General features: G+C 46.3%; 1 protein-coding gene across 3 annotated transcripts in view; it reads right to left on the bottom strand.

Moving 5' to 3' along the window:
• Window positions 1–2,338: 2,338 nt before the first annotated feature.
• CD82 (CD82 molecule) overlaps window positions 2,339–26,621 on the bottom strand; it is a 41,340-nt gene continuing 17,057 nt past the window's right edge. For all 3 annotated transcript variants that reach the window (XM_056345414.1, XM_056345412.1, XM_056345413.1), the window contains exons 2-9: window positions 23,193–23,274; window positions 17,543–17,615; window positions 14,036–14,160; window positions 12,777–12,851; window positions 7,806–7,913; window positions 5,329–5,520; window positions 4,952–5,035; window positions 2,339–4,466 (exon numbers count right to left, since the gene is read on the bottom strand). In XM_056345414.1, the coding sequence (XP_056201389.1) occupies window positions 4,389–4,466; window positions 4,952–5,035; window positions 5,329–5,520; window positions 7,806–7,913; window positions 12,777–12,851; window positions 14,036–14,160; window positions 17,543–17,615; window positions 23,193–23,255 (798 nt within the window). In that variant the 5' untranslated portion in view covers window positions 23,256–23,274 and the 3' untranslated portion in view covers window positions 2,339–4,388. The remainder of the gene's footprint in view (window positions 4,467–4,951; window positions 5,036–5,328; window positions 5,521–7,805; window positions 7,914–12,776; window positions 12,852–14,035; window positions 14,161–17,542; window positions 17,616–23,192; window positions 23,275–26,621) is intronic.

Genomic DNA, 26,621 nt, shown 5'->3' with positions numbered 1-26,621 from the left:
CCAGCAGGGACCAGCCACACCACCACATGTGGGAGAGTTACAGAGGAAAGAACAACTCTCACACATTACATTTGAGTATGCGCCATGCAGAAACCATCACAAGAAAACAAGATGCACTGCAACCTACAGGCTTGCCCCTACCCACTCTAATGCAATTCCTCTTACCTTTGCAGAAGGAAAAAACAGCTCGTGGAAAGGATCGTGGCAGCTTTGACTTCCCTGTGATCACACGGAATGAGGAACGTCACCAGTTCATTACTAGGGGCCTTGCTTAAGGCCACAGGGAGGTCACAGCTATGTTCTTGCAATATTAATTATTGGCCTGGGACAGCTATGTAACAGCTTATTGGTTATGCACAAAATGCTTCCATGTGCTGAGCTACTGCAGAGGCTGGCGCCGTGGGTTATGCTAGACAAACACTGAAGCTCCCAAGATGTCTGAGTGCTATTCTGATTTCTAGTTCCAGCGGCAAACTTTTACTCTGGAGATGATCTGGGATCCTGGCCCAAGAAGCAGCAGCAGGTTCCTTGTTCTCAGAACATCCGAGTACTTTCTTCCTGGAATCCTTTCTAGATCAGGTTTATAAGCACCAAATGCCCCTTGCTTCCTCCCAAGCTGACCACACAAAGGAAAGGAGGATGGAGGAAAACAGGAAAAGGATGGGGATGAGGAAAGGAGCAGAAGGAGAGGCTCCTCATACTGTCTTGAACTTCCAGAGCTACTTAGGGCAGAAACCCAACAAACAGGCAAACCCCAGATACAGTGGTGGAAGACATGCAACAAAATAACAGTGCGCTGCTCCCAAGAAATGGAAGGGAAAATTATCCCTAAAAATGCCAAGCACGCAGCACAAATCATTTACGAGGAGAATACATTTGTAATTACAAGTTATTGTAGCTACCCTGCTGCCAGGAGTAACAAGGAACAGAAGGAAGCGATCAATGTCATCATCTCATTCCCCAGGGACTAGCCGATAATGCGGCACCCGGGCTGGGTTTTCTTGGAGGAACACCTCCCTCCAGTGGCCAAATGCAAGTGGTTTCCACGGAGCTCAGCCAGCTGGGGACAAGCAGCAGTCCTCACCTTTCCTCCTTTCTCCTTCCACCTCCACATCAGGCTGAAGGAGAACCAGCAGTGCCCGTCCCCACCCAGCAGCCATCTGGGTTTGGCAGCTTTGCCATGAAGTGCAGCGCTCTAAATCGTGAGGCCCTGGGAAAGCATCACCACCCGATTAAAGCAGGTTTATCTGGGAAACCAGCCAGAGAGAGGGGAGAACCCGTATGACCAAGAACCAGGCTCTCCTCAAGCGCAGCCCAGGACAGCCTAAAGGCACACGTTGTACTCACCGATCAGGACCATCATTGCACGCTGCTGTGGGTCCAGTCCAGGATCCATTTAAGCACCTCTCGCTCTGCACTCAGCTGGTCAGGGTAACCGAAGTCTTGATTTCGGACTGGTTGCTACCAGTATCTGCTGGCAGCACCTTCTCTGTCTCTTCAAGCATGTATGAGGACAGGTCATGCTTATTACTTCCTAAAGCAACAGCTCCTGACTCCATCAGCACACTAACGTAGGTCCTTCTAAGGACAGCCATTTTAAATGGCCAGGAACACCACCACGGAGCAGGATCTGAAGGGATTTTCAGATCCAGCTCCTATTTGCTTCTCAATTGCTTAGCTGAGGGAAGTAAGATGATTCATACAGTTGCTCTATGTGCTTCTCAGGAGCTTTTCAAACAGTCAAGCCCAGTGTGTGGCTGCATAGCCTACAAAAATGGCAGCTTTCTTCCTCCTCACAGTGACTGGGCAGGGGCTAAGATTTTTTTGGTTTTTTTTAAATAGCAGCCTGGAGACAGGTATATAATGAAGGTGAGTTGGAAGAGGAAAAAGTGATCCAGCTAAGCTAGCAAGAGCTGCATGTACTGTGGGCATCGCAGCAAGCTTCTGTTTTGTCAGTCAAGTCCCTGTGGTTTATGACTTCAGATAGTGCAGACTGTACAGATTTGAAGTGACATCTTCAAACACAGAGATCATTTAGCTTAGGAAACAGCAGGTAATTCAAAAGACCTCCCACTCAGTCAGCTCACCCTACGACAGGTATATTTCACAAAACGAGGCAAAGTTTACTCTAGAATATAGCCTAGTAAAATTGCCACCTCCATCTACTGGTCAGTATCTCCACAGTCCACACTGACCTCACACATGGGCCTCAGAACAGCTTTTGACAGGCCCTTCACTACCTTGAACAAACAAGGTGTCAGTGATTTGTATGTAAAGTAGAAGGGGGTGGAGAGGAAGCAAGGAGAAACCACTGCAATGCACAAGTAATAGGCATATATATCTTTTTTTAGCAAAGTCTTTATTACAGAAATATTCACCTTCTAGACTTTTATATCTGTACATGCATTTCTTCCAGTAGGAAGATGTTGCCAAAACCAGACAAAAAACAAAAAGGAAACCCAGCACTGGCTCCTTTTTACTTGCTGCTCAGCATTGGCGTCTGTAACTGAACAAGAATCTTACAAATAAGAACACGTTAGAGAATAGACTGTGCTACAAAAGCTAGCAAGCTTTACTGCTAAGAAGGGTGCCTTCCGCTATAGCAAAGGTCAGCTTGAAGGATCTGTGCAGGAGCGTGCAGGTGTCTCAGAACAGGAAAGCCTTATCAGACCTCCATAAAAACCAGTTGCCCAGTCACATCTACTCTCCCTAATCACTGCTGTGTCCACAGATCAGGACAGAACAGGGATCCACTGCTGGAGCCCTGGTCCCCTATGCAAGCCTTTGTTCCCAGAAGGAAAACTGAGCAGGTAGTGAAGCCATCCCTTGGAACTGCTACTAGGATTATTTCTACAACTCCACCCCTGACAACAGACAGTCCTGGGACCACCTCTGTAAGGCAAAGGCTCTCTCACCAAGTACCTCGTATCAGGTCTCAGGCAAGGACCATCCACTTTGCTCTCATACAACTTCCTGCTGTCACGGTGATTCTGCAGGAAATCTGTTGTGCCCAAGCCACCTCTAAGACTGAGGATTTGCACAGAGATCCCTTATCCAAGAAGATGGGGCAGTTTTTCACATAAGTTTCCTACTTCTGCCCTACACCACCCCTTGCTGCTGGCTGAATAGAGCAAACAGCCCAGCCATTAAGTACAGAAACCACTCACCTGCACGACTGCAGAACCAGCTACTTATCTGCTGCAGCACTTGTACTTGAGACAGAGCTCAGGATGCAGTCAGGGCTCCAGTCCACAGTGGAGTCAGAAGCAGCTTATCTTTGCATCCAAACTACAGAACCTAACCTGGGCACTGGTAGCAGTGCTATCTCCAATATACAGCTACAGCAATCCAGTCAGATCCCTCCATATTCATAATTAAAACCCACAGCTAACAAATTTTACATTCGTAAAAGGGGCAGCGGAAGAATCAAGTGAATTGTAACCTCTATAAAAGTTGGCAACCCAAGAATGCAACCAGCAGAGACAGCCTGGGGCTGGGTCCACACTATGCAGCAGTCTCTGAAGTGCTTCCAAGCTGACAGGAGTCAGCGTAGCAGTGCTAGGGGGGAAGAGGAAAAGGTAAAGAGGCAAGTGGGAGAAACATGTAAGTGTTAAATCCAGAACCCAAGGGACCCATTCCAGAAGCAGCTGAGCACTACCACCACAATCTCCCATGCCACACTAAGGACATGTAGGCTTGGCTCCCTCCTGGCAGCTTCTCACCACACTTAAAGGGAAGAACTCTGCTGAAGGCAATGTGTAGCTGACTCCAGAAGCAGGAGAAACAAGTATGAGGGTAGCACTCCATAGTTCAGATGACAGCCTAGGCTAGAAAATGCATAGTGGGAGCAGAATCAGGTTAACTGCAGCAAGGTAAGAGAAGGCCTATAAAGCATAACTAGTTACTGCCACAAGTCAGTGAAGTAGACAAAGCAACCAAAGCACTGGCATCTCAACAGCCATCCTGGCTCATGGGACACAGATGGGACTTCTGGGGATAGGGGGAAAGATATGTGGGAGGAGAACGAGGTGGGAAAGGAGTTATTGTATGTTAGGCGCAGTGGGTTGTAGAATGGAGATACGGATAGTATTAACATGGAGCAGGCAGCAAAAGTATTGTCCCCTTGGGTTAAACAGTGTCTCATGTGATACGAGATAGTCAAGTTCTGCTCTTGAAGTAGAAATAATCCAGAGGCAGGATGCAAGTGGCCCAAGGGCCCTATTGCCAGAAAATCAGGCTGTATTGCAGCTCTAATAGTTCTTAGCAGAGTTGTGTCAGAAATGGGATGTCACAGGAATAATGGTCAATGGTTGGACAGTCTGGGTATGAGACAGGGATGTTCTGTTTGCTCCTTTCTCTGTGGTGCCGTAGCTCTGGAGTCAGCCAACTCAAGACTTGGGCACTTTGGTGTAGTCTTCGCTGTGTATGTTCTTGCAAAGTGAAATGGACAGTATCATCCCCAGCAGCTGGAATAAATAATGAGGAATGGGAACAAAAATCAGCAATCAGACAGATAAGGCAGGGAGAAAGGATGATGAAGCCATACAGCTGAACACAGTCAGTCCCCAATGCAAGGAAAACGCAATAATCAGGATGACAAAAATATTTTGCTGCAAAAACATGTGCCTTCACCTGGAATCTATGTTACAAGGCTTTTCAAGGCAACAAGTGGGATCTCACTAGTGGGGCATTGCTTGTCTCATTCTTCCTGGTTACGCACACAGTAAATTGCCAAGCATCAGATGCAGCAGCAGGAATTGCAAGTAGACAGGGCTTTGTTAAACATTTAATCCAACCAATGAAAGCAGCAGTTCAAAGCTCCAGGCAGAGAGAACCAAGGGCTAGATCTGCACTGCCATTAAACCAGGTGTCTATTACTTGAAAAAATAGCTTTGCCTTTTAAAGAGTCTCCATGGTAAGACAGTATGGTTCACATCAGGGTGTGACTTACCTCTATAACAGCAACACCAGTGCAGACTCCAAGAATGACACCAAGGTTGTCCTTCAACCATTTCTCTACACCATCCATGCATCCCTGTGGAGAAAACAAGGTCACAAGAGAAAGAAGCACAAATCTAAGTATCTCAAGACTGGAAAATACGTAACACATCTCCATGTGCATGCAGGGATTATCCCCGTTACATGCCACACCAAGTTTCACAGACGCTTTAGCAGAAAAGGACAGGATCCCTTGTCCTCCCCCGTCCAAATTTCCACAGGTACTTTAAGCAATACTGATGTGAAGAAAGTCCTCTAAATAATTCCCAAAGGAACAAAGAGATGGTGACTTCAGTAGAAGCTTCACAGGGTCCAGACATACCCACTCACCTGCTCATGAACAGGCCACTCAGCAGACGTTGCAGTGCCATTGACAGAGCCGTCCAGATTACAAAAACCGCTATCTACCTGGAAGTCCTTGGAGCTATTGGAGCAGGAGCAGGGATACGCAGTCATGCTTTGGTTGATAAGAATCACATTATTTTCCCAGTCCTTTGCTCCAGTCCAGCCACAACAGGCGATCTAATAAGCAGAGAGAGATCATCACGGTCTTAAATTTTGCACTGGTAACATACCACATGTGAAAACTAACAGGCAGTGGAGGCAGAAAGTACAGGAGCTCTCCATGTAACAAAACCCATCAGGCCATAAAGTTTGCATGAATTAGTTATGTTAGATCATCACCCTGGTTACCAGATGATAACTTATGCACAGGGCTGTCCAGAAGATAGGGCATTACTTCCTAGCAAAGGATCACTCTGCCAACAAAACAAGAATTTAAGGACCACTTCTAGAAGACTTAGAAGAATAGTAGACTATAATATACACAGGTCATCCCTAAAGTTCTAGCACACCAGTTATGTCAGAATAAGACTCCTCCACCAGCCTGACTGCATGAGGCCTAGATACTCAGACTTCAGCGGGCCATACAGATTGATATCGATTTTAGAGTAATTTTCATTAATCTTTGCAGATTAAATACTAGCAAAGCTCATCTCATCTCCAAGTAACAATGCTAGACAGAGGTAAAAGTGCAAAACAGATGTTGCTAGTGGGTCAGCTGGAGGAGGGCGGTTGTCCTGTATGACACATTTGAGAGGATTATTTCAGTCCCTCCAGTTCATCATCAGCAGATTGATTTGGTGAGGGAGAAGCAAGGCAGGCAAGAAATTAATGTGTTGACAACATATGTATTCACAGACATCTCAAAAGGATTCCTACCTAATCTTCTAGTCTTCCTCTAGCAATGCCACTCATAGGTTTAAACGTTGAGACTTTCTTTTTCTTTCAGTAGCACACATTTTTTGATCAGCCACAAAGCAGGAGCTTTCCGTTATCTAGTTCCCAACTGCAAGGTACTGCTGATTTGAGCTGTGGCCCCCGGGGGACAGCAGCAGCCACCACATGATGGCGTTGACATGCCGCCGAGCCCCAGCCAGTCCGGCTGCATTCCCACCCGCCCGACTGCAGTTGGGACTGGCTGGAAGATGGGATGAGAAAAATTTTCCATCTGAAGAAACATTTACATTCCTATACAGCCACGTGATAAAACTGCAATTGCTGGAGGGGAAAGCACATCGGGAAGTCCAGCAAAGACTAAGATCTTAAGAATGGATCCGTGTTTGCATTGTGGTACAGAGCAGAAAGGCTATCAAACCTGAGGTGGAAGTTTAGGGAAAGTCCCCCTCTGCTCAGAAAAGTAATGTTTCAGTCTGACGTAACAGACATGAGAAGTACAAACAGCTGAACACCCACGCCAGGATAAGCATTTGGTTTCCAAAGAAGTGTCGAAGACCCAGCCTCCAGAACAAACTACCTCTGCCTCCCAGAGGTTTGGACTTTTTACTCCAAGACTGGTCTACAGAGGACCCACCCCTTTTCAAATGCTAACTCTAGTGCATAAGGGGAATTACAGTCCTAACGCTTGACTTCTTCACCTCTACAAAGATGCCTTCTTCTGTTTCCACATTAAAGAAAAGCTCAAGCAGGATCCTCTCTCCACAATAGACTGAGGCTTCTCTTCAGTCCACTACCAAGGAGATGCAACTACAGTGAAAAAACATAAATAAACCATTCTGTCTCCAAGGAGCAGCAATACTGCAGGTCAGTGTTTTGCAGACTGAAGAACAGATAGAAGAAAAATGCTATTACTTGTACTTACTATGCATCAGTCCCATGCTGGGCATGTACTTAACCACAACAGCCAGCTAGCTCTCAAGCTTGTGGTTTGGCAGTAAACAGCTATCATGACTCCAGTGTGCCTGAACACTGACCTAGTTGCTCAAGCGCTGACCCTGAAGCTAAAACAGAAACCATGGGCAGCTGGATGGCTCCCAAGAACACTGACACTTGCAGAAGAGCCATCACAATAAGCAAGCAACATGCACCAAGTAGTAAGGCAGGCAGTGCTGCTGGCTTGCCTGGCAATAAGCTAGGGACCTTACTTGCTGCAAAAATAGTATGCACTGTGGCTTTCACACAGGCTAGTGTTCCGGAGGCCCTGCAGACAAGAAGTGCTGGAGAGGCATTTGATAGGCTACACATATTAGGCTATGCAGCCAATAGTAGCTAGTCCTAACAGCCAGTATGCAGGAATGGTTCAGGATCTTACCTAGTAATAGCAAGCAACACGGTTTTCTAGTCTGCAGGCACCCAGCCTCACAGACAACTTCGCAGATCAGCCAGATCAATGTGCTATAGTACTGCCTCTTGCAACACCCATTCCCCTGTCCTCAGCCTAGTTTTAAAGGCCATTGACTGCACTGACAAATAGCATCATCTGCCTCTTGCTGCACCCCATGACTCACCTGTGTTTGCACATAGTCCCATGCATCTTGTAAGTTCCTCTCATCCTCATTCAAAGGGTCATACTTTTCAATCAGACTTCCAACTATGTGGGACAGCTCTTCTTTCAGCTGGCAATGAAGAAAGGCAAGACAGATTAGTCAATTCCTTGTAGCCTTTTCTTTAGGGCTTAGGGTACATATACGCAGCTTCAGTCACTCAAAAAAAGCTAACTGCAAAAAGTAACAGGTACAGATAAGTTGATACATACAGACTCAGTCTTAAAGGGAAGGCAAGACTGCAGCTTTGCTATGCGCTATGCACTGCAACAGCCAAAGCATCGGTACTTCCAAGCAAGTCCTTGCCCAGGCACAGAGAAGAGCTACAAACCTGATAAGCAATAAGGAAACAGAACTGGGTATGGTTACCTTGGTAAGACAGAGGCTGAACAACTGCTGCTTGCCCCAGATGAGACAGAAGTGAAAAATAAGCGCAAGCTGAAAGACAACATTGCCTGAAGTACTCACAGGTAATATATTTCTAACTCTGCACTGTAAGCGAGACTCTGGTCCAGAATCTCAGTCACTGCAGTTCATCTTCACCACTCAGGGAAAGTATGAGTCACTCTGCTCCTCTATACAGCTAGGTTTTCTGACATACAGCAGTCTATATTAAGACAGGAAGTACTACAACTATCTAAACTGCTCATTAACAGTTATCACCAAGCTCAGGTGTATCAAATCATCCCTTCACCCCCATTCCTAATCCAGTGATACTTACACCTTTCAGTTTGATGAGAGGTGCAAGCTACCACCCAGACTCCTTCACCATCTTCCTCCCACCTCCTCCTGAAGCTCTTCTCAGCTAGCCCGTACATGATGACAGCTGTTACTGCTAAGGACAGACCCAGACCACAAGAAGTTGGAGAGAAGTGTCATTAGACTACTTGAGGGATGGGATAGAGTTACATCAGCCTGAGCACTAGGATGCACCCATCCCACATCTTTTTTGCCTGTGATGCTACAGCATCTTTCCGATCAGTGGAAACTGTTTTATCCCTTTCTTTCTACCGTTAAGCATTGCAAGTGACCATGGCAAACCCAGGGACACACAGCAAGAGGAAGCAGTGTCTACTGTGTGTAACAGAGAAGCTTCTCTACATCAGCAACTCTTCTTCCTAGGAAAACTGCAGCTCAGCTCACTGGGACCAGCTGTATCAGTCCAGACAGATGGAAGCTGCACGATGTTTCTTCCACAATGTCTAGCTCTTCCCCTTTTAATTACCTTGCTTCCCCTTTTCCTTCCCTTCAAATCAAGGCAACCTGACCTGGTTCTCACTAATGAGATTGGCCTTGGCTGCTGTCATAAGCCTTATCAGTTACTGAACCTCCAAAGTTCCCACCCTCATCCCTTCCACATATTGCTGCTCCACAAGCAGAGGGAGGCAAAGAGAGCTGGGTTTGCTGTCCTACCCTGGGCCCATCTAGCCCCTTAGCTGTTAGTCCAGATGCAGCCTAATGTTACTTCTGCAAGAATCCCAGGCAATGCCTCTGATTTCCAGCCCAGGACCTCACCACAAGCAGAGACAGGGCCTGAACTAGATGTCCTCAATCACAACTGCACAGGGAAGCTCTATGCTTGCTCTTCTACTCTTACACAAGAACAGGCAAGTCTTAAAAACACCTCTGGTTTCAAGAAGTGAGGCATTTCAATTAAAGAAAAACTCAGGCATTCTTACGTGTTTCAGAAAGTAATTGGAGAAGGGGAGACTATTAAGCAAACAATAGCACAGCTCCGGAGAGCACACACACAGGCAGCTTGTTCACAGGTTTAACCGGCAGAGCAGCCCGAGGGGAAACACATGCACCTGCAGCTGATCACCTTTCTGAACTTGGCAGAAGAAAACTGGAAGAGCAACAAGCTAGAAAGGCATATTGAACACTTAGGCAGGCTTTCAACATCTTCACTCATTTAAGGCCTGTCAGAACTCAGTGCTGCGTGGAGGACGATTGCTCCAAGAAACGGCTACCCTTGCCTTCTGGGCTCCTGCTGCTTCCCAGCTCTAGCTAGCCTGGTGCCAGAAGTTGTGGTTGCCCCACCAACCCACAGCCATGGCATTCAAAGCCTAGGCACCAAAGCCACGGACCATTGCCAGAAAGCAGCAGGCTGTCAGTCTCCCCTTCACACAGGCTTACCGAACAGGGAGCTGGGGAAAGCAGAACACTAAAGGCAAGAGCACAGGTCTTTGATTCCAGCCTTGATCACAGAATGAATCGTGTAGGCTTCTTCCACTGTTAGACACCATCGGTCATCTACCCTGCCCCTCTGTCTGAGGCTAAAGCTAGATTCTTCCCCCAGCATTTATTGGCATTTAGCCTGCACACGAAAAAAATGCTCAAAACACCAGGAGGAAGCTCTCACCCCTTTCAGTCACTTCAGATTCTGAAACTAATGCATAGTCCATAACCCCAGACAAGTCACTGCATGCAATCACACAGGCCTGTTTTCTGCAAACAATAGCTAGCAAGCAGGGCAATTCCCAAGAGACCATAGCTCTCCTTTGCTCAAGACACTTAGAGCCAAGCTGCAGAGAACTGTATGAACTAGGCCAAGAGAGACCCTGCCCAGGTTCTCACACACTTAGGGGCTTGTGATCCACTAGATGTGGGCGAGTAGTAAGATTCAACTCACAAAGCAGAATGCCATTTGCAACATTTGTGATGTTACTGTTCTGTCATCCCTAAAAATAACCCACCCCACAGTTTCAGTCATCAACAGATGCAGGGAAATGGATCCTCCCAGTAGTACTGGGCAACTCCAGTCTTAAGGGGCATTCCTCTAGCAATGCGCATGGTGGAGGCAAAGCAGCAGCCTTCCTGTCAGACTCAGCCTTTTACAGTTACACGAACTCTATTGCAGCATACCTCACATGTCAGGGGTGGGGAAGGATTTTGACACTGAAAAGGAACAGATATTCCAACAAAAAATAGTGAATCTGTTCTACTAATAAGAGAAGGGCAGGTAGAGAAGAATACAACAATAATCCTGTCATCCTGTCTACTCTCCTGCAGTGCAGAAATAAATACTTCAGTTACAAGAAGCAGAGGAATGAGTATCACCTTGCAACGTTCTGGATCCAAGATCCATTCCTCCACTCTTGTTATTCCTTGGTTTATATCAAACCAAGTTTCTGAAGTCAGAAAGAATGAACACAATAGGTATCTAGGGCCAGGATCTTGAACAGTTTTCAGTTTGCTTCACTGTGCTCTGAGCTGCCCTGGGATGATGTACATCAAGTGAAGCAGAGCGACATGCATAGCATCACTGAAGCGCAGCCACAAAGCCGGGGGCGGGGGGGGGGGCTGGCCAAGACCTTCCTGTTTTTCTTAGTGCTCTAGGCAGATACTTCAGAGCATCCCTGAAATAGATGAGCTCTGGAAGAGCTTTTCCATCAGCTGGGGTGGGTTTTTTTTCTGCTGAGGACTCAACAGGAGCACCTGTTCAAAGCCCAGCTTCCCCTACGATTCTGCTGGATCTGTGTAAGTGATGACCTCAGCCATGCCAGCTCCGAGGGCTGTGCAGAATAACCTCCAGCACTTTATTTTCTCCCTGGTCTAACTGAGGTTCAAATGAACCTCAAAATGAAACTCAAAAGCTGGAGCTCTCTAGAGCAGAGTGACAGCGGGAGGAGAAATACCAAAGGCAGTATGAAATTTCATGGCCAAACAAGTCACACTTCCCCTTTGCAGGGAAATGCCCATCCCCACACCTCCTCCTCTGCATTATTCAGAGCTGTTTGTTGAGAATCAGCAGCTTGTTTAAAGCTGTAACTTTACACACCAGCTAGCCAACATTTCAGTTTCTCCTTCAGCTCCAGCCAGCCCAGACAGCAAGCTACATTCACACCACGTTTGGCAAGGAACCCAGTCAACAGCTGCTCATAGTCCCACAGACACTTGTACAAAGCTCGTATCAGCTATGCTGGGGTCAGGCACCTTTCCCCTGCCCTCAAACTTCACCACCAGGCCCCATCCATAACTTCTTCAACCACCTGCTTTCTGTAACCACCTAGCAGGAGGGTTGGTTTAGGGAAGCAAGCACAGCTGTGCAGCAGTACAGATATACAGTTAGTTATGTGGCAAGGGGCAGGGTTACCCACAACTGGTGCCAGGAACCTGCATATCAGGACAGAAACCAGCAACAATCCCACAGTTATAATTTGCTCCCAATGTGTGAATCTGGCTCCCAGTTTAGCTGTCAAATAGCTGGAGGCCTGACCGGGCACTGCCCTGGCCAGAGAACCTATAGCCAGGATGGGCTGTTGCAATGCACTTAAGTAGCTCAAATGTTACTCCTTTTACACTACCAAGCCTACTCGAAGCTCTAGAAGCACACACTGTGAAACTGCATTCCTGACAAAAAGATCCACTTCAAAATGTTAAACCACTTGGCTTTAAACTCAATCTGTAGTACAGAAACTGTCAGGCACTTGGGTTTGCTCTTGGTGAAAGGGGACAGCTCTTTCAAGGAGAGTTTTACATACAGATGCAAAAGGACTGAAAGGACGGAACATGATGACACAAGGAGGAGGCCAGTCAGAAAAGCAATCACTCAGGCTGGTAACCCCTCAAGGCACTAGTGAAAGCAACATGGTAGTAATCACTGCTACTACATGCCCAAATAGTAGTCTGTAGCAGGATCAAGAGAAGGTGTGGTGAAAAGCCTTTCAGGAATTTCTTTTTACTGTTCCCACTACCCAAAAATAAAGCCTGCATACCAAACACAGCTTCATAGTCCTTGAGAAGGTAGCACTACTGAGGCTGGCAGATACAGAAGCAACGAACTACAGCAAAACTGCTGAGCTGGGGTAGAGGAAAGAAGAATCCAGTTATGTCTGCTAACATTATAGCCTATTTTGGAAGAAAGAATTTCTATGTGTCTCCTGTTCCCCAAAACCAAGACCAAGGAAAATATGCATGGTAAGAAACACTTACTGTTTCTTTCTGGAAGTAGATGACCAGTCCAGCAGCAACCTGAGTTATGAGGATTACCATCAGGCAGGTGAAGTACTGGAAACAAAAGAGAACAGATGACCACTATCAGCCTTCAGAAAGGTCTGTACATAATAGCACAAAGTAGTAGTAAGATTTTATATGCAAGAGAAGTCACAACATTGAGACAACGCCTTTGCCTGCAGCCAAGCTCTGCTGTCGATGATGCTCTCCCCAGTAGAAAGCTTAAGTACAAGAATCTACATCAGGCCAGTGCACTTCAGTGCTTCTCCCATCACGCCAACAGGAAGACTTCAGGAGGGTGAGGGTTTACAAGCACCCTCTGCGTATGTTATTCCAACTGGGACTCCCTCTCAGACTCCCAACTCCATTCCTAGTCCACTCTGACCTCCATCTGCTGGACTCTGCCTACCCCAAGCCTCCATAGCAAGAATTACAAACCCAACTTTTTTAAAAAAATATTTTTAAAGTAAATTGCTTTTTTAAAAAAATGCTATTTGTTTGAGGATCTAAATTTAAGGTTCACCAGAAAACTGCTTTTAAGAGAAGTTTGACATCTGAGGTTACTTTTAAACAGTGGCAGCTACTACCATTACATTAATGTTCCTAGTATCAGGACACACAATGCGGCCATAATTTGTTACCTATACATATGTGCTCTGAATACAAAGTAGCAGGCTGAGGTGTAACAAGCTAGTGTCATCTCATCCATAACAGAAAATTTTCAATAGATTAACTATTTGACAGGAGGTGCTGACATAAAGGACATTCCTAGCAATCTCTCTCTCAACTCTTGCACTTTCCAGAGGCTGAACTTTGCAGCACAGCAGGACACTGTCACTCTTCCTCTTCTCTCTCACTGCCCTTGATACTTGCCTTTGCACCACTGAGAGCATGATGCCAATTGGGAAGTCAGGGTTAGAGGTGGGGGCAAGGTACCGGGTCACCTGCAGCAATCTCTCCTCAGTTGGCAGTCCTCAACCCACTGTCTGCAGAAAGTATCAGTGACATCCTCTCTCATTTTGCAGAGTTATTAGTTCATCATCAGTAATGTCTGAGGAACTGCTGCTGTGACCTGTTAACTGCTGGAGAATTTGATGTGTGCAAATTAAGAATTGGATTTAAGTTAACCTAGCAGAAATACCATCCCCAGGAGACCTGAGCCCCAGCTACAATTCAACAGATATTTTGCAGGAAAAGTATTAAAGGTTGGATCTAAAACATAGCATGAATTCTCTCACCAGACCCAAGAGACATCGAATTTCATTGACTGCTCCAAGACAGCCCAGGAACCCCATCAGCATGGTGAGAGCCCCAACACCAATGAGGATGTATGCACCAGTCTTCAGGGAGGGAGATGACATTTCTGTAGGGACCAGGAGAGGGAACAAAATCAGCTACTGACAGAAACTACATCTGCTCTCACCATTTAGAGAACTGCCTCCACATATAACAGTTTGTTGTCTTCTACAAAGGGACTGCACAGAGGTGTGCTGAACGTAGAGACAGAAGGCTGCTTCCGGGTGTCTTCTGATGAGGGAAGACTTTCAAAGCCAGTGGCAGGCCTCCATTACCTCAGAGCCTGGAAGACTCAAGGTTACTCCAAACAGATGAACCTTCTTTGGGGAAAGTTAGCTGCTTACTGGATTTTTAACTCTCATAAATGCACTCTGAGTGAGAGTAAGATAAAGTATGTTCTACTCCACAACTACTGCCTATTTACTTCAATTCCCTTCACTATCCTCAGGGAAGTTTTTTTCCAAGTCTTAAAAACCCTTTTTGTTCCAGCTTTTCACTTTAATGCACTATTCCTTGTTCCAGCCATTCTGTTTTTACTTAGCCACTTGCAGTCAACAGTGGGACACAAACTATGTGGAGTGAAACATGAAGCAAGAGCTACAGCTAGCATTAAGCACAGATGATGTGACAGGTTACCTGACAAGGCAGTGTTGAATGGCTTGTAGCCAGGCACTCACTGCCGGCTGCTTCAGCACCTGTGTATGATGCCCTGCAAACAGATGCTATTCCAGGATCAAAACAGATATGCTCAAGTGAGCTACTTTTACATATCCTCCAAGTTATCTCCTGCTATTGTATCTGGTATGCTCTTGAACATTTAACAGTTTTTCAACCAAGTTTAGGAAGCATTCTCTCAGACAGACTTGCTGGTGCTGTCAGTCCTTTCCACTCAACATTTAGTACCGAGAGCCACAACAAGAACAAGCTCTTACATTCAGGTTGGTCACAGGACTATTTCTTGCAGAACAGGATTGGAGGGAGCAAACATTATAGCATAAAAGTCAAAGAGATACTCTGTCTAGAAATAGTAACCAGAAGCCTCATTTATCATTAAGAGACATTCCTAAGCCTGTGAGCTGCACAGCGTAGGGGAATTCTGAATGTCCAGCGGTTAATATAAATAATGTTCCTAGAGCTCAGCATTTAGTTTCCTGGACAGAAGTCCCAGGAGGCAAGCCTCCACCGAAGTCCTCCTGAAATAGGTTGAGAGAGTAACCAAATCCAGACTAATGCTCTCCCCCTTAACGTATACCTCCCCCCAGTTCTGATACTTGGTGCAGGTCACCAGCTTCCAAACTTTTCCCTACAACATGCCAAACAGAGGAAAAAGATCACTTATCAAAACATGAACCACAGCTGTTTGCCACACTGGTCACTTCAGACATTTCAGCCTTGATTAGCTTCCAGGCCAGACTCATGCTATGGAAAACAGGATCCTGCTGCTCCTTCCTCACCAGTCCCGACTCCTGCTGTGCAGGTTAGGTGCTCATACTGCAAAGCATTTACTGAAGTAGCAGACTTACAGGAGTGGCCTTCACAAGACTACACTATTCTCTCCTGCAGAATCTGCTCTGCCACCATGCAAGCATCCAAGTGCCCGGGTTGCAGCACCTCCACAGTACTAGAACGCATTTGCTTAGTCAGCTTCTCATTAGAAAGTAAAAGGTATTTCCAACTCAAAGGCCCTTTGGAGAAGCAACAGTGGCAGGGGGACAGAAGCCGTGCTAGCACTTCTCATCCGCAATATGTCTTGTCTTGCAAGAGAAGGCTCTGCTGGCAAGATGACTCCTGCTCTGTTTGCTGTTCCGTGTTTTCCCCTGCACTGGGCAGGCAGCCAAGCAAATACAACAGGCTCCTTTGGCAGTGGCTGGAGTGCCCTGCTGTGCCGAGCTCCCTCCCTGATGCCTGGGTTACTAAAGCAGAGGGAAAGAGGGGCAAGGCATGGGAAAGGAAGCAGGGGGCAGGGAGAAAGAGCTGATGCTGGAAATCTCCAGGAAGGAAGCTAAATACTTCAGTGCTCTGCTAGCAGAGATTCTGGGTAAAATGGGAAGCAGCAGAGCCAAGCTTAGGGACTTGGTACCTCCACCACTAGCAGTATCACCCATCTGCCGGGGGAACAGCTGCTGGCCCACTGGTACTTAACACACCTCAGACTGTAACGGGTGCTGCAAATAACCAGGCCCTGATAAACTCCATTTTGGCTTCGTGTATTAAAAGTGCATTTCTGCTCATGCCCTGACTTTACTAACCAGCACCCCTTGCTGTGCTTCTTGTCCTTCTAGTACTACAGTAGCAAGCCAGATGCCACAGCACAACAGAGCAGGCAGCAGTATCTGTCTGTACAGCATTAGTGCAGGTGTTACCTCCACTCAGCACCTTTCAAAGCCAGGCTGAAGTGTTCAGCACGACCTCAGAGATAAAGCCCTTTGCAGAATCAGTGTGGCTGGGAACACAGCTATGAATGCTACTACTGTTCATTCCCTGGAGCTGCAAGCAGAGTCAGAGTCAACAATTCTGGAGGTAGTGGCAATGGGTAACCAGACCCACTGAAGCATAAAAATTGTTTAAACCCCCCCTCTAGAAAAAAGCACAAAGGAAGAAAAGCTTGTGAAAGATGGAGCTGAGCTACTCATTTGGTGAGAGTCCACTTACAGCCTTAAGAAGCCCAGGCTCTGCTAAGCCAGCTCAGTTTTTTGATTGTTGCAGAAAACAGAGCCTCTGTTAAGATTCAAGGCGATGTTCTTGGCTGACTTAAAGGGGAAGGAAGCTAGCCCCTCACACACGCAGTGACACAAAACATGTCTGATGGCCAGGCTAAGTTTCATGAAATGTGTATAATCAAGTATGTTTTAGAAGTCAGAGCACTAAAGACTGTATGGATCCACATCTTCTGTCCCCCTCTCAGATCTGCATCCCCTACTGCTTAGCGACAAACATACTGGCTACTTTCAATGTACATAAAGCATCAATAAAACCAGGTACTTCCTTTGGCATTTAAAACAGTCAAACTGAAGTAGATCATTACAGAAAGCAGTGAGAGCACAGGGGACCCGAATAACAAAACTACACTAAGACATTGGGGGCCTTTGGACACAATGACAGCAAGTAAGCTGCTGTGGAAACACAGAGCGTGCAGTGACAATAGCATGAAATATTAGTCCCTATGTTTAAGATGAAGTATTCGGATTGTTGGGTGAAGAGGCAATGGTCTCACTCAGTCTGACCCTAGTGTTGCAATCCACAAGACTAGGAGAAATGCTGTGTCTCCAGGGTTGCTCCCTTTTACCCTGTCCCTGATAAGAGTTCCATCTTGCTATATACCATGTTACTGCTCTGGTCACAGACCATGCATAGAAGTACTGCCATCCACAGACTACACCATAGTCAAGCACTGCCCCAGGCTAGAGTCAATTCAGAAAGCGAAATAAGATGAAGAAACATGGTCTTACGTAGAACCGCAATGAAACTGGTTTTGTCGGCCAGAATCCATATTCCAAACCCCAGGATCACAGCACCCAGGATCTGAAAGAGTAAGAACAAGACACATATAGCTGGCTTATCAGTTTAGGCAAATAAGAAGAGGCAGTCACTGTTCTCCGTACTTCCAGAGTAAAAACAAATATTCTTTTGCTGTTCCCACCCATCTCCCCCATGGTACTCCTCCCAGAGTAAACAAGATTAGCATGACGCCAGGAAGAATGCCTCGGCCAACTGCACAGAAGCCCTAGGTTCTGCTTGGCAGTCCTTCACACAGTATTTTAGTAGTACATGAGGTTGTATGGGAGAACCACTGAACACAGTTTGAGGAAGAGACACCCTGCTGTTAGAATCTTGCTGTCGGAAGAGCAAAAGATAAGTACGCTGCTTCTGTGAAGAACCAACACATCTAGCATGTGATTTTAAAGATATTTTAATTATATTTTTTTTTAATAGAGAAATCCCTGACCCTATGGGACCAGGCTGGGAGCCAGCTGCCAAAGGATTAGATATCTGGCAGCAGGAACCTTCCCAGGAAGGAAATCTTCAGCTTGTCAGGCTCTGTTGTAATGTTACAGCTTCAACCCACAAATGCAAGAGACCAGCAGCATTCACTCTGCATGCAGGTTCTCCTAAGGGAAGTGCTTTTGTCCCTTCCAAAGCCAAGTTTAGGCATTTTGACTCGACCACTACTTTATTCCAGAACACCCCAGCCACTCAAACCAACACATCTTGCCACCAAGAGAGTCAAGCATTATGAAACACCAGCCACAGTCTCTGCCTTGATCACCACACAGTCAGATTTATCTAGGGCAAGGATTAGTAGAGCAATACACATACCCCTGTGAGGACTCAGCTGAATCCAGACATTGAATCAAGACGGTAAGACATACGGTTTCCCATCTCATTTTGAAAGAGGGGGGAAGAGCATGCTCTTTTTCAGCTTCCAGGTATCACCATGTTTTATACTACACTGTGAGGTGTTTGCATGTAAATGACCCCAGCTCCCAAATTAGGATGAGAACACCATTATACCCATAATAAAGTAGCTATGCAGAGAAGCCTATAAGTCTGCAGGTTTGATAAGAAGCTGAAATATGCTTCAGCCAGCCAGAAGTGGCAAAGGCTGGAAACCACTTGTGCAAAGATCTAAAACAGACTTTGGAGAAACAAGTGGAGGACAAGAAGCACAAGTGAGATGCTTCCAGAGGACATGAACCGCAAGCAGTTCTTACACCAGCAGGATTTTGAGACAGGATGAAGTGAAATAGTAAATAAACCAATAGGGCTGAAAAAAAATCACAATTCTGTGCTTCATTAGAGAATGTTCTGACATTTGGGAGGCAAGGGAAATGACAAACCACCACCTGAAGCAAGCTGGCAGAGATGGTTGTATGGACAGGCATTGGCTCCACATTTTGAAAGTTTACACTATGCTTCAGCTCTTCATACAAAGAAGCTTTTCTGAGCAAAGATAAAGCAACAGTCTGAAATAAGCTGCTCGCAAGCTTCTCTGGCTTGGCAAAGGGCACAACATGCAGTTAGCTCTGGGGACAGGATTAGAAAGTCACCAAGCAAGTTCCCATCTACAAAGATAGATGAAGATGACTGACTCAGCTGCAGAAAGTATGTAGCTGTTCCATCACAGTAAAAAAGACAAAAGAAAGATTAAAAGAAAGACACAATGGCAGTAACAAAAGTTCCCCTTGCCTTATGTCCTAACATGCTGTACCGCAGCATTCAATCTGCTGATCAAACTAGAAAGGCCCCTTGAACATGCACCAGCCGCAGCGCCTAAAAAATTCCTCTCAAACTTGGTATTGCCAAGAACTGCTGAATTTACAGCTTAAGGCAGTCTCACATTTAAACTATAGTCTTAATAAAATATTTGTCTTAAAGATGCAAACTGGGCTGTATATGACATCTCTCTTGGCTCACTGACCCTGAAATGTCACCTAAGTTTCGCTGTTGCTGACAAAACACAGAACGGCTGCCGAGCTGAGTTTCTGGGAAGTTATTTGTTATGAGGTGCTCAGGCTATCCAAGGTCTGTTTTCACTCTGACCTTTGCTCTAGTCCACAACTCATGCATTTGCCAGGAGTTGCTGTGGAAAACACTAAAAGGGGACGGCAGGGAGAAAACACTGTCCTATTAACAACAGTATATTTACTTTTTACTTATTACTTATATATCCTAGCAGGATAGTATCTCTGCTCAGCATCCTCAGGAGTTTGCACAGCATAGCAAGGCTGCTTCTGCCACTGGCTTGGCTTCAGATCGTCCATAGAAGAAATCACATCTGCCTTCCATAGAACTTAAATTCCTCTGCTCTGCTGCTTTAAACTCCTGAATTGGGGGACAGATGTCTCCCCTTCACCCTGAGGGTGGAGATTTCACTCCCGATTTCAGCAAGATCCCCTTCTGCACCCAAGCCAGAAGGATGCAGCTCCCTCAAGGCAGGGCCAGCAGCTTCCCACAGCAGAGCCCAGTGAAGAGGGGCACAGAAGAACTAAGCTGCAACGCAGCTGACCGACCTTTCTGGAAAGAGCAGCTAGGGGTCCCAGCTGTCCTCCCCCAGCACTGCCTTCCTTCACACTCAGACCGCATGAGGGCAACTTAAGCCTGGCACAACAGAACGGCTCAAACTCCAGACTTTGTTTTAGGTAGTCGTCTTCTGCTTCATTTACAGAAGGGTCAGAAGTAGGACAGACAGTTATATATTCTAAACAAATAGTTTCTAAAGACTGTTGAACTTGTCTCACAGAACTGTTTTCCCTTTAAGGAGAAGCATCTGTCGTTGCCTGTGTCCACTACCCAAGAAAGTAGGGATGTAAGAGCTTAGTTTCTCTAATCAAAACTTAACACTCCAAGCTTATGGGTTTGGTATCTTTTGTAGCAAGTAGGCAAGCAGTCCAAATAACCTTATTCCCTTTAATCAAAGCAGGTCAAACCCCTCCCTAAAGTAAGGCTCCAAGACTGCAAAATACCAAGTCCCTGAACTACTTCAGCTACAGCAAGGGACCTTCTCACAGACCTCGACCTGTAGAGCAGTACTATTTCAATAACTAACTTCTAAAAGAGTCACTAGCATCTCTCTAAAGGCTTAATTCATCAGCTACAAGCAAGGCTGGAGATCATACTTCAGACAGCAAGGGCTGGCCTGCACAGGCTGCAATCACAGAAGCTCAGCTCAAGGTCCAGAGCAGACACAGAGCTCCACCATCAGCATTAACATTCACATTTATGCAAGCACTCTATTCAAAACTCAGCAGCTCTGGGAAACGAGGTATGCAAAACCTGCCCGTGCTGGGAACTCACAGCAACTCAACAGAAGCAGTTTCTCTGCTAGATTAATACTGATCTACCACATTCTATAAGCTCAAGAATTCCCAGCACACACTCTCATTCAGACCTTGAACAACCATAACGGAAAAAGCTTCTCATATCAACTAATTCCTATGGAAGCAAGCGAGTAATGGATACCACCTTCCTCAACATCTGGCACATGCAAAACCCTGTCATCAGCTGAGACAGAAACACACTCAAAATCTTCAATCTGGAGAAGTATCAAGCTCCCCACCAGAGCACTGTGGCTTCAGCGACCTCACCTCCATGGAGCAGCCTGAGGGGAAGACAGCACCCGTGCTGCATCTGCATGGTGGGTTTCGCAAAGAGCTCATTAAAGCAGCTTCTCCCTTTTGATCAGCATAGACCTCCTCACAGCCCATCTTAAAACCCGTACTCTCCAGGCCCAGCTTCGTGCATCAGATCAGCCTTCCCCGAGAGGGGAAGATCTGTTGTACCAGAGGAGCTGGTTTGGCGCAGGGTGTGCACGGGACAAAGAACAGCTGCTTTCCATCACTTGCAACCCAGACAGGAGTGTTCAAGCCTCCCCAATACCTGCAGAGGGATTCAGTGCCTGCCATCCTCCCAGCCTTGTGAAATAAAGGAAGATGCTTTTCAGCACAGAGGTGGGTCAGTCCAACAAACAGCGCAGCAATCCCCATAGGCTGCCTGCCACTCATGCCTGGCTCAGCAGAGAGGGGAGAGGAGGGCAGCGTGGAATATAGATGCCACAATGACCACTGATAGCATCCAGCAAAACCAGCAAGTGTTGTAAGGCAGGCTGTTGTCTTTCCCCTTTCCTCCCATGCTAGGCTGGCTTTCTTGAACTTTTTTTGTACAGAGATTAACTAATGAACTTGGACCTAGGCCTGGGGATAAAGGAAGACTAGACAGTGCCCAGGTACTGGGCTCCAGCAAGATTGTTAATGTTGTTAAGACATTAAGTCTTCAATTTGTTAAGACAAGTTAACACTGCCTTAACAAATGCAGCTCTGCTTGCCAGGGTAGGCCAGTTACTTTTTAAGCAGCATGTAACTTAGCACCTCTTCAAGAGAGAAGATAGCCTATATGCTAATGTCTTCAGAGGAGTCCTGCTTTGGCAGGAGTCAGACCTGGACTCATCTGGATTTTTCCTATCCTTAAAGTGGACCGCATCATACTCTGAAAGATCCAGGGCACTTGAAAAAACTCTCCTCTTCCCTCCGTCCCAAAAATCTTCCCCATGGATGCTTTGAGCACCCCTGACTTTCAACTCATAGACCAGAACTAACTACTCTTAGGATGGAAGCAAAAAGCAGAGAGGAAAGAGCCAGCAGAGTAAGCCAAGGGAAACCAGATCCAGATGTGCCTCAAGTTCAAGCCCATGTGCCAGCAGCACAGCCCAGTCATGCAGGAAGCAAGAGTGGAGCTGTGTGCAGGGACTGAGACTAGAAAGCGGTGTTCACCTTATGCTCCATTTCCCTCCCTGCCCTCCCAGCCTGCCCTTTTCTTCACCTTACACACCACACAAAGGGTAACAATATCAGACAGACTACCTTCTCGCTCATTTGTGGAAAGCTGAAAACTTACGCTTCCCTACTACACCATCCCATTGCAGGAGGGCAGCACCAACAGTACCATCACGGTCCACATGACACACAATACCTAAGCTTCACAAAAGGATGTGTGCAATAATGTATGCAGCCCTCCCAGACCCACTCTGATCCAAAAGGAGCTCACCTTTTGCTGAGCCTCACACGAACATAACTGCATCCAGTGGGCTGCCTCATTTCCCCACACAAGCCTGCCCCACTCTCCCCCACCTCCCAACTCCATTTCAATAGGGGAACTGGACTAATTCATCCTGTTAAAAATCAAAACCAGCCGTTGGGACTTGAACAAAATTCGAGTTACTCTTTGAAGCCTGCCCAGCCTATTTAGGAGGGCACTGCCATTACTTGGCAGGTTTTGTAGCTTTGCTACTCCAGATGTGGCAGAGAAAGCAGTTACTACTCTCCTTCCAGAAAGGACCCATAACTCCTGATTTCCTTTCCAACTGCAGGAAAGGAGCTGCGTGCATTGGAAACATCACGTGGGTACTGGGAGCAGAGCTGCTCAACATACCTGGGAGCCACAGAGCAGCTCTGACATCCCTCAGCTTCAGGGATTCTCTCCCTTCTCCCATAACTCTGGCAATTTTATTTAATGTACAAACTGGCCAACATCCAGAAAAAAACCTTTCCAGCTAATTTTAGTCCAGGCCTTCCTTTCTACTCTGCAGGTGCCCTCGATACTTACAAGGAACAGGAGATTGAAGAGGAAGAGGAAGTACTTGGTGACTTTTAGGCAGCCAGACCCCATCTTCTTTCACTTATGGGACCTAAGGGGAAAGCAGACAACCAGCTGTTAGTGATAGGTCCTCCAGGCAGTTTCAGAGCAACACCCTTCCCCTGTGCAGAGCTCTGGATCTCACAGCAGACGCACAGAAAGCACGTGATCCACAGACTACCCGCGTTGCCTATTCAGGGCAGCAAAACAGGACATCATCATCACTACACACAGCCACTGCTACCAAAACGTCCTTGAGAATGACAGAGGGCTATCAGCAATTACAGAAGGGGTTTAATCACAAATACACTACTAATTCCATCACTATTTATACAGACTTTGCATTAATAGTATCAACCAAAACACCAACTCTAGCTACCACTCCCAGCAGCAAAGAGGGATGCACTTATCTGAAGGAGCTCACAAGGCCAGTTCCCTCCCCCACAAAATCTCATTTCCTCGTGACCCCTAAGCAGCTGAAGGAACACTGAAGACCAAGGCCAAGGGGTCAATATAAAAGGCAGCATCAAATCAAGCTTCCTGTGCACAACTCAGCACCCGATGCTTTGATATGCATGATGATCAGTGAGTCTGCTCCACGGTTATGAGCTACCAATTCAGCTGCAAGATCAAGACAAGCAAGATTTCAACCAGTCCCAGTTTCCAAAGCTGTAGGAGCACTGATAAAACAGGATGCCGTTTTTTGTTGGTACCACCCACACAGACTACACACATCCATGGGGTGACTAGCAAGCAATACAGAGAGGGCAAGCAGCAAACTCCAGGGCAGGTCTTCACCACAGAGAAAAGGTACTTTACTGTATCTGAAGTTAACTCTGCTCAATTACCATGGCTGAAGCCTATGTAAAGCATGAGAAGAGATGACAAGGTTGCTCTTAACGCTGCAAATTAGGCAGTTTATCAGCAATGGATCCTCATTAGGTCTTTGTGCTGCAGGACCCGGGGAGTAAATAGATTTGTATTACTGTAGGCAACTTCAGTTCTCACTTGTCTGACAGCAAAGAGCTCAGAAGCTAGAAAGAAGTCCCACAGACCAACCCCACTACTGGGAGTAAGTGTCCCCCTGCAGAAGCAGCACAGCTGGGTAACACATGAGGACTGGTGGGGGACAGCTCAGAAGTCAGCTTTCCTGCTTCTTCTTCCTCCCCCATGCTCAGTTACGTTTCCTGCAAGAAAGGACTTTTAAGTTCCTTAAAATTTGCTCTAGCAACCTCCTTGCTCAAAATAGACCATGCTGCTTTAAGAAGCAACAGCCAGAGGAAGAGAAATACTAGGCTGGGGTCACCAGTCCAGCCTGGGAAGAGCCAGCCCCAGACAGCAAGGTCAGCAGGGTTCCCTGCTGCCAGCCTGGGTATACTGAGTGTCACTGGAGCCCAGTATGTTCTTTTGTTTCAATCAAAGGCTTTTGCTTAATCCTATTAAATAATTAGGTTAACTCTGGAGCTAAACTGGTATGTGGGCCTTATTATAACTGGTTAGTCTTCCCACCAAGCAATGATCACCCTCCAACTACCAAGAGAGAGCACGAATATGAGTTCTGTGGTTGAAGACAGCACTGCTGTTTTACCTTCAAGAGATGCCATAGCTAGAGGCTGTGCTAAACCCACCACCACACAGTGCCTAAGCAAGACACTACTGAGATCGGAAAGCAGTACAGAAATACAATCTCAGCCAGCTGTGCTACAGGTCGATCTTAAAAATCCCATCTATATAGCAGTTATTGCACCTAAGGAGCTCTTACTGCAGAACCAGGTTAGCACCACCGCACACTCATTTTCTTCAGTTCATTCCTCAGGTCAGAGTCCATAAAGTCAGCAGTACCCCGAAGCAGGTCCTTCAAATTAGCTGTGAAAAGCTCCGGTAATAGTCCTAGTCCGTACTTACACCAAATATCAAAGAGGCAGCATTCCCATTTCCAGTTCCCCCAGGCGCAGCCATCAGCTATGAGCTGGTTCTGTTCCAGCACAGATGCACTATACAACAGCTGCATCACTACCAACCTATGAAAAGCGAGTGAAGGCTCTCTGTTAGTAGATTCGTACCCTTGGTTAATGACAGCAAGTTTATTCAGTAAGCCTTGCTCATGTCAAAGCAACTCTCCTACTACAAATCATATGCCAGCTTGCTGTCACAGAACAGCTGTAACCCAAAGACTACTGCGCCCTGTAACAGTATCTCAGAAAAGGGGCGAGTATTTGAGCAGGGAGAGCACAAACATAGCTTCCTTCAAACTGTACACTTTCCTCTGCAGGAGGAACATTCTCTCGGGCAGTTGATCCTGGCAAGCACCATCACCTAAGACTGCACTTGGAGAGGATAACTAAGACCTAAGTTTTCCCATCCAGCTGGCTTGCTTACTGGCTTCACCACGAACACATCTCCCCTTAATAGCATCACAAACTGGAGCCTGGCAGTCTAACTAGAACATTGAGACAGCCAGGTCCCTAGGCGATGATGAACGTCTGTTGTGGGGGATACAAGTGTTTTTCTGCTCTGCAACCTTGCCAAGAACTAAGCTAGATAATAACCTCCTGCACAAGGCACTGGACTTCTTACCTTAAGATGTCTGGTCCCAGGTGCAATCCTCCTTATTTTCAAGCTGGAGGGGTAACTCCCAGTACTTGCTGATCTGCTTCCTAGCACTAAGTAGTCCTGTGCTGCTTATTTCCAGTTCTGTCCACACCACTTTCATTTGCCAGGAAAACAGATATTTGCAGAGCTGTTAGGATCTTTACAATAGTTATCTAAGGTAATTAAGTAGTTAAACAAGTTGACAAGAGCTGGTGCGGAAGAGACATGCCTGAGGTGACAAGACTAAAAGATTGCTTTCAGGGCTCTTCTAGCTATGTCATAAAGGCATACCAACTTCAGTGTTTATTAAAAAAACACACAAACAAACAAACCAAAACCCAGCTGTGAATTACAGCATTATGCACTGTTCTCTTGCCACTGGGAGATAATACCTCTTTCCTAGCTCCTAGCCCTAAAGTAATTCAAAGTACTGTTTTCAAGCCAAAAAAGAACCAGGTTTTTAGGGTTCTGTTTGAGCTTTTAAGATACTTTAGGGCTCCACATGCTGAAACATCACAGATTTTCTAATTCTTCTGCTATCCTTAAGAAATTATAAGCTTCTGTTCACTACATTAATGAAACTCCTCTAAACCCTACCTTCTGGAATCACACAGTCACAAAACTAGCAGTACTGCCATACAGTTGAAGCAGCAACTCAACAAAAGTTGAGATGGGTCAGCTTTGGAAGCAGACAAGCTTGGAGTTATCACAACCAGGCATATTCATGGGTCACTCGGCAGCAAAGGGCTGGCTTAAGTACCAAGTCTTGCCAGTCAATGCTGCCTGTGAACAGTGGCAGTCAGAGCT

This window comes from Falco biarmicus, chromosome 7 (genome assembly GCF_023638135.1).
Source record: "Falco biarmicus isolate bFalBia1 chromosome 7, bFalBia1.pri, whole genome shotgun sequence".
Classification (NCBI taxonomy): Eukaryota; Metazoa; Chordata; class Aves; order Falconiformes; family Falconidae; genus Falco; species Falco biarmicus.
This window is presented reverse-complemented; position numbering and strand designations above follow the sequence as displayed.